Below are 12607 nucleotides of genomic sequence, written 5' to 3' on the forward strand. Positions count from 1 at the left end.
CATTAGGACCTCACCAAGCAGAAAATCTGGAATAACGAACATTATAATAATCACCAGTGTGTGACAAGTATCATGCTCGGGGTTTTGCACAACAGCATTCACAATAGCCCCAAGGAAGGAATTGTCTTCCACATTTTACCGATAACAAACTCAGAGAGGTTGAGTCACTTGCCCAAGTGTCTCCAGCCAATGAGGGGCAGCAGCCAGCTTGCTGTCCTTGAAACTGTGTTATGGAAGGAAGGAAGGGAGGAAGGGAGGGAGGGAGAGAGCATAGAGGGAGGGAGGGAGGGAGGGAGGGAAGGAAAGGAAAGGAAGAGAGAGGAACTAAGTGTTGGGGAGCATCTGCAGGGACTTTGCTAGGCACAGTGCTAGCTTCAATGACACTGATTGTTTCAGTACAGTTGACCTTCACGAGCCATGACACGGAGTTTCTGTCCCCACCTGTGCAGATGAAAAAATTAAGACCGAAACAGGTTAAGAGATGTGTGCCCGGTCACACAGCTAGTCAGAGTAGAGCCAGGGATTCAGTGTGGGTCTGGCTGCCCCGGGACCCACACTCCTTTCACTGCTCTGGGGGAGCAGAAGTTTCTTTCCAGCTTACCCACCTGAGGTTTGCAAATGGAGTATTCAGCACCGATGCGCTCACATGCCCCAGTGCATCGAGCTTAGCCTCATCCAGGGTGTGTGTGTGTGTGTGTATGTGTGTTTGTGTCCGTCTGTTCTCTGGCAGAAGCGTGTGTGGCCGGGCACCCTCCACAACTCCCTGCTGTGGTCATCTGTCATCACGGGCTGAGATCAGCATGGCTTGTAAACAGCTCCGTGGCCAGACATATGTCTCCACCAACTCCTCCCTGAGCTCTGTCGTAGAGTCAGGGCCAAAACTGTCTCCAGCAATTAGTCAGTCCTGGTTGAGACCTCCTGGGGAGTCCCAGCAGCCAAGGGAGAGAGCCAGCGGGGCAGCGGCAGACTGCCGCCAGGGACCCCTCTGCTTCCTTCCCCGGTGTGTGAGCCAGCTCAGGTGCGGTAGTGAGTAAACAGGGCTGGGGTCAGGGGCCCAGAGATGGCAGGTTCTGGCCCCCAAGGCCCGGATTTCCTTAGGCAGGAGGGGTACACACCTCCACTCTACAGGCTTCGTGGGCATTTTGTGATGCTCAGACTCCTTGGAGTTCAGGTTGATCCCGGCTGACCCCTCAGCAGCCACTTGGGCTTTCTCAGGCCTAAGAAGCCCAACCGCAAGGTCACCGGCAGCCGCTCTCCACGTATCTCTGCGAAGCACCTGTGGGAAGCGTAGCTGAGCCTCTCGATTTCCAGACCTACCTCTCTCTGCTTTCCGACCCGCTGTCTTCCCCTCGTGTTGGCCAAGGGGCCATGAGGGGTAGTGCGGGTTCTTACCCATTGCCTTTACTGATTCTGCATGGCACTTCGGTTGTAGACCTTGTGGGGCATTTACCCAACATCTGAGTAGTTCTTCTGACCTCCATCTGGGTACCGCTGCCTTCGTTTTTCCCAGTCGCTCTCCTGGTCCCTTGTTTCAAGAAAAAGGGAAGAGAGGTTCCCAAGAAGGGTGATATATTTCCTGATGGGCACACATCTCCCTGTAGCCTGCAGACCCTAGGATTCCTGACCTAGATAATTCCTGAGGCTTGTCATGAGTTCATGCATTTATTTATTTGGAGGCAGTAGAGAGGAATGGTTCAGAATTTATCCTCTGGAGGCAGACGGCCTGCGTTCATAATCCCAGCGCCACCCACCAGCTGGGAGACCTGGGGCCTGTTTCCTGACCTCTCTGGACCTCAGTTTGCTCATCCATAAAATGGGGACAATATCAGTAAGTCCCCTCAAGGGCTGTTATGAGGATCAAATAAGTTAATACACGTAAGGACTTTATAACAAAGCCTGGCCCATCGTAAGTGCCATTTTAGCGTTTGCTATTATTAGTCATCCCATTTTGACTGAGTGCCTCTAGTGTTCCGCGTGCTGTGCTTGGCTCTAGAGACATGGCAACAATAAGACAGGGTCCCTGAACTCAAGGAGCTTACACTTCAGCGGGAGAGATGGGCAAGCAAACAGGCATTCGCAACAAAGCATTTTAAGTGTCAAGAAAAAGGAAGGCCTGAGTGTGTTGAGAGCACTTGGGAGGCAACCTAGGGTGGGTGGCAGGGGTGGTGGTGCCTGCCCTCCCCCCTCACCATGAATCACAGCTCACTGGCTGCCAAGATCACTCCTGGAGCCGCAGGTGGGTGCTGGGTTCCACCTGAGCCAAGGTTCTCCCTTCCACATGGCTGTCTAAACTTCAGCCTTCTAGGGGCGCCTGGATGGATGGCTCAGTCGGTTAAGCATCCGACTCTTGGTTTCAGCTCAGGCCGTGATCTCACAGGTCGTGAGATTGAGCCCCACATCGGGCTCTGCACTGACAACCCGGAACCTGCTTGGGATTCATTCTTTCTTTCTTTCTTTCTTTCTTTCTTTCTTTCTTTCTTTCTTTCTTTCATCATCTATCTCAAAATAAGTAAATAAAAAAAAAAACTTCAGCCTTCTATCCCCCCCCACTAGATTGAAACTGACTTTTCTAGATTGGATGCTGCACTTGCTCTTACAGAAGCTCGTAGGTGGCCTCTGTGAGGTGTGGAGACAGGTCTCGGGGCCCTCTTTGGGATCAGGTCGGGGTTGCTGGCAAAATGGGAGTTTCACCAGGGACAGCGGCTTTGAAATGCATTCCTCCCCAGAAGCCTGCCTTCACAGATGCTTATCCATCCAACAGTTTCTCTTTCCTCCTCCTCCTCCTCCTCCTCCTCCTCCTCCTCCTCCTCCTCTTCCTTCTTCTTCTTCTTCTTTAACATGCATTTATTTTTGAGAGGGAAAGAGATGGAGCGTGAGCAGGGGAGGGGCAGGGAGAGGGGGAGACACAGAATCCGAAGCAGGCTCCAGGCTCTGAGCTGTCAGCACAGAGCCTGATTCAGGGCTTGAACTGACAAACTGCCAGATCATGACATGACCTAAAGTTGGATGCTTAACCTAACCGACTGAGCCGTCCAGGCGCCCCCAACAGTTTCTCTTAAGGCCAGCAAGAGGGCAGAGCCCTCTGGAAAAGAAATCACTTTATAAGAAAAGCACATGAATCTGGACGAATGAATGAACACAGCTCTTCTCAGTTGCCACCTTCCCCAGGTTCTCGCGGTGCCCTGAAGGTGCCCGCCGTTGTTCCACCCTGGTTCCTGGCTTTAATCCCAGCTCGGACCACTCATCTCCCACTCGCTGAGGAAGCGGGGTCCTTCTGCCTCACGATTCCCCCCTGACATCTCGGTGCCACCCTGGCCTCCTGGCCCCTCTCTCCCGCCTGCTTTCAGCAGAGCGGCACGTGAGGGATGTGGCCTTCGCAGCCAGAGGCTTGGGTTCAACCGCTACTCGGCCCCCTCTGAGCTACGCTTTCCTAATCTGTAAAACGGGGATAATGCTCCCTGCCTTGCAGGTCATTGTGTGGGAAACAGGATTCTATGTACCAGTGGCCTTGCAGCTCCAAAGCCCCGTCCAGATGTTCTGGCATCGGCCTTGCATTATTCTTTCCCACCTTCTGCTCCTCATAATGGTTGCAGGCTGCATCTAATCAGCTTGCTTTCTGAGTTTCTCCAAACAACTTCCCCTCTCCCTTTCCTCCTCCCTGTCCTCAGCCGATGCCACCGGGCCCCCTGCCAGGGGCGCTAACGTTTCCCAACCTCACTCCCATCCCTCTGTCTCAATAGCGGCGTGTTCAGAATCCTCATTTATCTCCACTGGGCCGCAGCCCAGTCCCCACCGTGGAACGACCTGTCAACCCTGAGCAAGACTGTCGTCCACAGCGGGAAAAGATTTTACAAATTCCACTGACGATTTTTTTGAATGTGAAAAAAAAAAAATGAAGCTTTACTAATTTATATCCTTGCTTGGTCTGTATGGCAGACTGTGGGACGTCGTGTTTGGCCTGTGGAGTGTCCTCAGGGAAGAGAAGGTTCCAGAAAAACATGGCACCTCCTCTTGTTTGTGTCTGGCCTATCACAACACGTAACCCACAACAGTGCTGGGTTTACGGGGTCTTTCAATTATGTTGTCAGGTTTTAACGAAAACAACCCTCGCCACGGGGAGAAGTGACTCTAAAAAAAATTCCTGCAAAGAAACAGGATTCAAAATAATACTAATAGCATAATCGCCAAGTAATGATTTTTTTTTTTTAATTCAATGCTGCCGCTTCTCCTCTGACATGTAATCAACCATGTTCCAAAGTAAAAATGATCAGGACCTCTCAGACATGACCCAAAACGGACCCCAGAGTCCAAATGATCAAGAAGGCTGTATGAAATAATATATCGTTAATAACAGACTTTGCCCTGGGGGCGCCTGAGTGGCTCCATTGGTTAAGAGTCCGACTCTTGATTGTGGCTCAGGTCATGATCTCACAGTCGTGAGATGGAGTCCCTCATGGGGCTCCTTGCTGGGCGTGGAGTCTGCTTGGGATTCTCTCTCTCTCTCTCTCTCTCTCTCTCTCTCTCTCTCTCTCTCCCCCCCCCCCCCACCCCCCGCTCGCACTTGAAAGAAAGAAGGAAGGAAAGGAGGGAGGGAGGAAGAAAACAGAATGTGCTGGGAAACAGCAGCTAATGATAGAGTAAAAGCCATCTGGATTAGAAACACATTTAAAAACTCCGAGATGCTCAAACTTTGCTGTATAATTGGATGGAAGTATAGGTACCTCTAACGTGTCTCTCGGTATTTGCGAGAATCTATTTCCACAATAAAACACATGAAGAATTATCTTTGTGCAAGCAACTAAAGAAAGGATCAACCCCCAGGCATATATTCCCAAACGTTAAATGACTTCTTGAATAAAAGTAAGCTTTTCCACCAACTCCGTAAGGGTCATTGCTGATGCCCTGACTGGAATAAAAAGGAATCCAGGTGAAGTCATAGAGGTGGAGAGCACTCTATGGAAAATTCCCTCACCGCAGCACTCACAGACAAGCTATTGCCCCGAGGAAGTGAAAGTCAGAAGGAGACAAATTGCTAGAGGAAGTCATCATGCGGTTCACTCTATGAAACAAGACCTTTAAAATCGAATGGCATCTTTATGGAACGTGATGTCAAAACATCACGAAAATCCCTGGACCCCTTGAGAATTGCGGGCTATGTCTTGGCAAAGAAATGGTCAGACTTATAGATGAGCTATTCTTTTGGAAAAAAAAAAATGGGTGTTTCACATCTGCTGCCTTTTTCTATGATGACAGATGGCTGTCAGTAATCCGCTACCTGCTAGAGCTTTTCAAGAAAAACCAACCAACCAGACAAACCCCAAAAAAAGCCAAACCCTTCCAAGTATTCCTCTGGAGGCTGACACGCCAGTCCATCCCCCCAAAGGAATAGAAATGTCTTCCCTGTTTTTAAATAGGTTTCTCTTTTTCAAAGCACTTTTTTCTCTTTAACGTACAGGAGAACGTTGTGCGATCAGGTAGGGCAGGTGTCAGCACCAGAATTCTGAGACTTATTTCCTTGTTGGTCAGTCTAGAGTCAGACATCTGCCCGGTTTTGTCTGCTTTTCACTTCAGGCAAGGGCTGCTGGTCAGGAGACTTGTACCACAGAGAGAACCTTTTGCAAATGGATGTTTGGAAACAGTTCCATCATTACGGGATTTGTTGCTAGAAGCCAACTCCATTTGCACACTTAAAAAACTGGAAAACTGGAATTTTCTAATGTACCTTACATCTGTTAGGAACCACTAGCTGACCTCAGGGGAGATGGAAAGCTACCAGCCAAATTTCAACACCAGCATCACACAGTTGGTGAATGTGAGTGAAAAATGAATAGCGTGGTTTCATGAGTGCAATCAAGGATGGCCTTCTTCCATCTTGAGCTGAGATACCTTGTCGGCTATGGCAGCATTAACACCAAGTTATCAAAATAAACAGAACTTAGAATTAGACTGTGAATTGTTGTGTCTAGAGGTTTAAAAACTAATAAAATAACCATCGTTACGTAAGATGTAACCTATTAGGAGAAGCGGGGTGATGGACACGTAGGACTTCTCTGTGACTGTTTTTTGTAACTTCCTGTAAATCTATAATGACTTGAAACCCCCCCCCCCAAAAAAATTAGATACATAAACAAACGAAGCTTGTTTAATCACATTATAGTGTATAACATTGATATATACAAGAATATAGTCACTGAGGGTCATTTCTAGTAAGAGCAAGTTGGGCCAAGGGTAACCTGGTGAGAGCCAGGGAAGGGATTGCAGCCAAGATGTCATCACAGCTACCCACAGTGGTGACTTGGGGAGACAGAGCCTCACAGCTGTGGAGTGGGTTGTACCCCACTTTTCAGCATGGGTGACAGGGGAACCCAAGGGCCTTCCAGTGAGGCCCATCTATATCTTCACTCCTCAGCCTCGCCGGTGGTTGAAAATGGCCAGCTGGAGTGTCCCCAAGGGTACAAGAGACTGAATCTCACTCACTGCCAAGGTAAGGATGACCGGGGCCAGGGCTGGGCTTGGGGAGGGGAAATGATGAAGGTCTGATGATGCCGGGGCACTACCCCCATCCCCAGACAGAAGGAATGGTGTCGCTGAGTGGTCTTCTCTGGGTACCGCTAAGCCCCAGCTTGGGAATGCTATGGGGTCTGCTGGTTCCAGGAGCCTAAGGAAGTCGGGGAGATAATGATAGAGCAAGCCTAGAAAGGACCTGGGAGCTGAGCCTGTCCTTCCTCCCATCTCCACCTGTCCCCACTGGACCTGGGCCAGGTGGGTCTCTAGAGCTGTGGGTCTGTGTGTGAAGGTACTGCCCTGGTCCCTACATGTTTACTCACCTCCTGGGCCAATCTCCCTGGATTGGGAGGACTTTTGACTCCAGGATCAAGTCAGCCTGAGTTGATGGGGACCTCTGTGGACTTTCCCCAGCACCGCACCTTCAGCTACTCATACCTGCCTCCCACAGCTAGGAGGGGGAAGAAAGAGGGAACAGGGGCCATAAAGTCTAGCCCATGATCCTTGCTGGCCTGGCTGACAGGCCCTCTAAGGCCAACCAAGGCCTGTAGCACTCTGCATTACAGAGCCCCCAGAGGGGCAAGGCCCAGAAGCACCTTAGGACAGATGGGTGGGAGGTGGGTCTCAGCTATGGCTTTGTCACTACAGGGAGTTCCAGTGGAGATGGGGAGTGGGACCAGGATGACTGAGGGTCCAGAAGCCTTCACTGAGGGGCAGCTGTTACCACTGCGCCGCTAAGGCTCTGAGCAGGGAGCCGCTGTTGGCTATGGGCCTGGCGGTAGGAGAGGTGAGCAGGGCCTTCCAGCTGGGAGGCTCCTGAGGCTGGCAGAGGTCAGTGGGGAGCTGAGGCAGCCTCCCCTTTGGGGAACTAGACACACTGCTGTCTGTATGACTTGCTTTGAATGAAGCTGGGTTAGAGACAAGGGATTGACCCAGATGGCTTCCTAGGTACCTCCCCCTGGAGGCTTCTTCAGGAGAGAGGGATCTGAGGAAGTCCAGGGCCGGGGTGGTGGGGGGGGGGTGTCTGCTGTGGGGTGCCAGGCCCAAAGGGGATTTCTGGACCATGGATAAAGTGCTTGGACCAGGCAAAAGGGCAGGCCTCTGACCCAGCCCAAGGTCAGACTCCCCTGGGGGCAATGGGGACTAGTACACTAGACAGTGGGTGTGGAGAGAAGTCTTTAGTTTTGCCCTTGGAGGGTACAGTAGGGCCATTCATATCTCAACTGTCCCCAGTGGCCTCTCCTCCTGGCTGGTTTCCCAGTGCACAGGATTAAAGTTATTCCCAGGATTTCAAATGAGCTCTCAGCCCTCCCTCCACAGAGCCTCAGGAATATAGGAAGCCAGGGGGCCCTCCCCCAGGAGACCCTGCCCCTTAAAACTCCCCCTTCCCATGTCTGTGGGCTTGGTCTCCGTATCTGGGAGGGGACCTGCTCACCTCTACATCCGTGTGCATCACCCTCCTCTCTCTCTCTCCAGCCTTCTCTCCTTCCACGGGACAATTTTGGGGTCTTGTCATGAGCTGCATGCATTGTGCTAGGTGCTTAGTACACAGTGACAGATAAACACGGAAGCTGCCCCAGGTGAATACAGACGCTTAAACCATTACACCCCACGGGAGAAGTGCTCTCACCGGAAAGAAGTTCTGGGTGTTGTGGGATCCCATGGTGGGGACCCCTTCCCAGACTGGGAGGGTAGGAGAGGGGCTTCAGGTGACACCTCACCTCGACTTAAGGAATGAGTAGAGGTGACCAACTAAAGGGGATGCGGGCATTCCAGGCCGAGGAAACAGCACAAGCAAAGGAACAGTTTAGGCCAGCTGGAGTACAGCCTGTGTGCCCACAGGAGATGACACAGACATCCCAGAGCCTTGTCAGGGCCAGCTGCCCACCCACAGGCTGTGGGGAAATATGGTGGAGGGCACTGGATGCCCTGTGAGGGCTTAGGAGCTCCCTCTAGGAGGCGAATGGGGACCAGAGGCATGTCAGATTTGCATTTAGGTACTTAGACACATCACTATGGCCACAGTCCAGGGGCAGGTGGGTCTGTTCCCTTTCCTAGATCTCAGTGGCATCTCCCCAGGCACCTCCCTCCCAACAGGGTATCCTGCCAAAGAGTAGTTGGGCCATCTTCTAACCCTTCATTCCTGCTCTTACTGCACAGGCTTCCCTGAAGCCTATGGGTGAGCATGCGACTCTGGTGACACTGGGTCGCCATGTCTAATCTCCCGGCCCTGGAGGCAGGAGATCTGCCCCTCACGGATCTTCCTCACTTACCATCATCAACAAGGGTGCCATCACCAAGACTTCTTGGAGCTGAGTAAGGGTTGGGATTTCCCCTTGGCAGGAAGAAGTTTCCAGCATGAAATGTTTTTGAGATCAGAAGGGAAGCTAATGTCACTCCCTTGTTTGAAGAACAGCATGTGCCCCCACTGGTCTTGGAGGATGTGTGGGGCCTGCCTGAGGCCTTCCGCCTCCTGGAAACATAGCCTCTGGCCTCCTGCCTCCTCGACCTTGCTGGGCCCCTCCATCCTGCGGATGTGTCCCCCAGACCTGCAGAGATGCTTCAGAGTCTCTCCAGGAAGGCTGAATAGGAGGGACTGGGCAGATGGTTCTCCACTCTCCAGCCCCAACTGTGCCCTTATCTGCTCCCCCCCATATGCATCCCAGCATGCTACTTACTAGCTGGGTGCCTTTAAGCAAGTTACTCCTGGAACCTGCTTCCTCACCTATAAGATGAAGCCCCGTGGACCTACTTGATAAAATTGTTGGTAAGAACTGAATGGGGTATCATAGGTAAGCCACCTCGCCTGGTACCTGGCACATAATAGGCACTCAATAAACATTCACTTTTAATATTATGACCATTATTACCAGTTAGTGGACTAAGTGATTTGCAATTTTTATCTTGTTTTATTCTCCTAACAAGACCATCTGGTTGTTACTATTTTTTTTTTAATTTTTTAAGCGTTTATTTCTGAGACAGAGAGAGACAGAGCATGAGTGGGGGAGGGGCAGAGAGAGGGGGAGACACAGAATCCGAAGCAGGCTCCAGGCTCTGAGCTGTCAGCACAGAGCCCGACGCGGGGCTCGAACTCACAAACCGTGAGATTATGACCTGAGCTGAAGTCAGTCGCTCAACCGACTGAGCCATACAGGTGCCCCTGGTAGTTACTATTAATGTCCCCATTTTATGAATTAGGAAACGGAGGTACAGAGAGAGGGACCACACTTAATAGATGGCAGCTCCATTGTTGTCTTTTTTTTTTTTTTTTTTTTTTTTTTTTTTGGAGAAAGTGTTTGCAGAGCTCTGCACCGGCCCCTCCCCTCCGTCCAGCCTCGGTGGGGCGGGCGCTCGCTCACCTCCTCCAACCCCACAGATATCAACGAGTGCCTGACCCTGGGCCTGTGCAAGGACTCGGAATGCGTGAACACCAGGGGGAGTTACCTATGCACCTGCAGGCCTGGTCTCATGCTGGACCCATCCAGGAGCCGCTGTGTGTGTAAGTGCTGGCGGGGGCCAGGGGTGGGGGACACAGGGAGGCAAGATGGGATCCTCAGGGTCCCCCGGCCAGGCCCAGAGCGGTAATTTCCCCCAGGCTCCATCCCAAGGCCCGGGACCTGTGTCTCAACCGGGAGCTAGGCCCGATGTACAAAAACTGATCTGCCCCCGCCTGCTGGAGCAGAGATGGTTACAACTTCAGTCTGGGTTTTTGGCATTTCTTTGGGGGCTTTGCAGCTGGGGATTTTCTGCTTCTGTTTATTCTCTAATCCTTTCTGTCCTATCTGTTGCCTCATTTACTTTGAGGGGGCGGGTGCGTGTGTCGCCTCTGTTCTGATGTCTGGCTGAGCTGTGGCTGCCTCTTCCAGGGCCCGAGCTTAGCAGCCTGGTCACTTGGCTGCAGCCCTTTCTTAAAGGGCCTGTCTGGAGCGTGAAGGCCTGCTGCCTGACCCCCAGGCCTTTCCCTAAAACGCGCGGTCCCTTATGGTTCGGAACGTGTCCGGGTCCACGAATACATACACGTCACTGGTCATATCAGCACTGTGTCTGTGTGCGTATGCACTGTGTGTGTCTGTATGTGTGCATGTGTGTACCCCCAGCCAGCTGTTTCCAGCAGCCTCTGTGGTTTCCTGCTAGGAGAGGCCCAGGCTGGCAGCACCCCCAGATAGCAGGACTGACGCCACGGCCCAGACAGGGCTCTCCTTGGGCAGGGAGGCCCGACCAGAACTGAATAAAACCAGTCCCGACTGGCATCTGGAAAGTGGCAGCCCAGCTCAGCAGAGCTCCCTGGGGCTGGCCAAGCCCTCGGCCTACAAACCGCCAGGTACTGGGTCTGGGGAGGCCACAGGATGAGCAAGACTCCAGTGCCACCCAGAGGGAGAGTCCATGTGAAGGGAAAGAGGAGAATGGACCCAGTAAGCGTCTCCAGAGAGAGGAGACAGTAAAAAAGGCTTAAGAGGGGACACCCAGAGAGTGAGGAATCCCAGAGTGGGGAGAACACGTCTGGCAGCTCTCAGGAAGACTTGACGGTGACGAGACATGTGATCAAGGCCTCAAGAGACGTATAGCACTTTCTTCTCATCTCACCCCCCACTTAAGATTCCTTTATTAGGCAGGCATATTTCACACCTGAAGTGACTTTGACTTGTTAGTGCCAGAAAGAAAGCCTTAATACAGGGAGGCAGAGATGGCCCTTGGGTGTTCTTTATTGTTTCTCCCTGCCTACTGTTACCCCCTCCAGCTGATGATTTACCTCCCTGTAGGCAGAGAGGGGCAGGCATGAAGTTTCTCTTCTCTTCATTTCTGAACTTTGCCCTCTTCCCTGCCACCTGACCAGGGCCAGTTAGGGCAGTCTACAAGGGTCCCTCTGTGCTGGGGCAGTCTCCTGATACTTTCAGCCGGGTTACCTCCACCCTGGGGCTCAAAAGGACCGAGTGCCACCACACTGGTGGTGCAGAGCCTGCTTGGGATTCTCTCTCTCCCTCTCCCTTTCTGCCCTTTCCCCACTTGTGCATGTGCTCTCTCTCAAAATAAATACATAAGCTTAAAAAAAATAAATAAAAGGACCGAGCCATTCCCTACAGTATTGCAAGGGAAGTAGCTGCTCGAAGCATAGATTATACCTGGAGACCCAGGCTCATGCACTGACCAGTGATTGACCTGTGTGTGTAGCACATAACCTTTGACAAGGAACCTTCACATACATCATTGTGAAGAAAGTATATCAGACAGGGGGCGCCTGGCCCCTGTGACTCTTGATCTCATGTGACTCTTGATCTCACGGTCGTGACATTGAACCCCACGTTGGGTATAGAGATTACTTAAATAAATAAACTTTAAGAAGAAGAAGGAGAAGAAGGAGAAGGAGGAGAAGGGGGAGAAGGAGAAGGAAGAGGAGGAGGAGAGGAGGAGGAGGAGAAGAAGGAGAAGGAGAAGAAGAAGGAGGAGTAGGAGAAGGAGAAGAAGAAGAAGAAGAAGAAGAAGAAGAAGAAGAAGAAGAAGGAGGAGGAGGAGGAAGAGGAGGAGAAGGAGGAGGAGGAGGAGGAGAAGAAGAAGAAGAAGAAAAGAAGAAGAAGAAGAAGAAGAAGAAGAAGAAGAAGAAGAAGAGGAGGAGGAGGAGGAGGAAAGTATATTTATTAGTCAGGAGTCTTTGGGTTGCAAGTGACAGAAACCCAACTCAAACCACCACAAGCAAAAATAATTAATTGCTCCACACAACTGCAAAGTCCAGGGGTAGGTGTGCCTTAGGCTTGGTTGGATACAGGTATTCGCAGTGTCTTTAGGATGCCTCTTGCTGTTTTCTTTGTGTTGATTTCATAATTCCTTCAAAGTTGGCCACCAGACACTCAGACACTCCAGACCTACATCTCCCAGCCTTGCAAACTCCAATTTAAAAATAGAGAAATTGGGGCGCCTGGGTGGCTCAGTCAGTTGAGTGTCTGACATCGGCTCAGCTCATGCTCTCACGGTTCATGAGTTCAAGCCCCATGTCAGGCTCTATGCTGACAGCTCAGAGCCCAGAGCCTGCTTCGGATTCTGTGTCCCCCACACCCCCGTCTCTCCTCTCCTTGCACTCTGTCTCTCAAAAATAAATCAACATTAAAAA

The 12607-nt window shown here is 51.5% G+C and overlaps 1 protein-coding gene across 1 annotated transcript in view; it reads left to right on the plus strand.

The window, feature by feature from the left end:
• LTBP2 (latent transforming growth factor beta binding protein 2) overlaps positions 1 to 12607 on the plus strand; it is a 105468-nt gene that overhangs the window by 63047 nt on the left and 29814 nt on the right. The window contains exons 9-10 of the mRNA XM_049612485.1: positions 6410 to 6484; positions 9881 to 10003. Coding sequence (XP_049468442.1) covers positions 6410 to 6484; positions 9881 to 10003 — 198 coding nt within the window. The remainder of the gene's footprint in view (positions 1 to 6409; positions 6485 to 9880; positions 10004 to 12607) is intronic.

Source organism: Panthera uncia, assembly GCF_023721935.1.
Source record: "Panthera uncia isolate 11264 chromosome B3 unlocalized genomic scaffold, Puncia_PCG_1.0 HiC_scaffold_1, whole genome shotgun sequence".
In the NCBI taxonomy this organism is placed as follows: domain Eukaryota; kingdom Metazoa; phylum Chordata; class Mammalia; order Carnivora; family Felidae; genus Panthera; species Panthera uncia.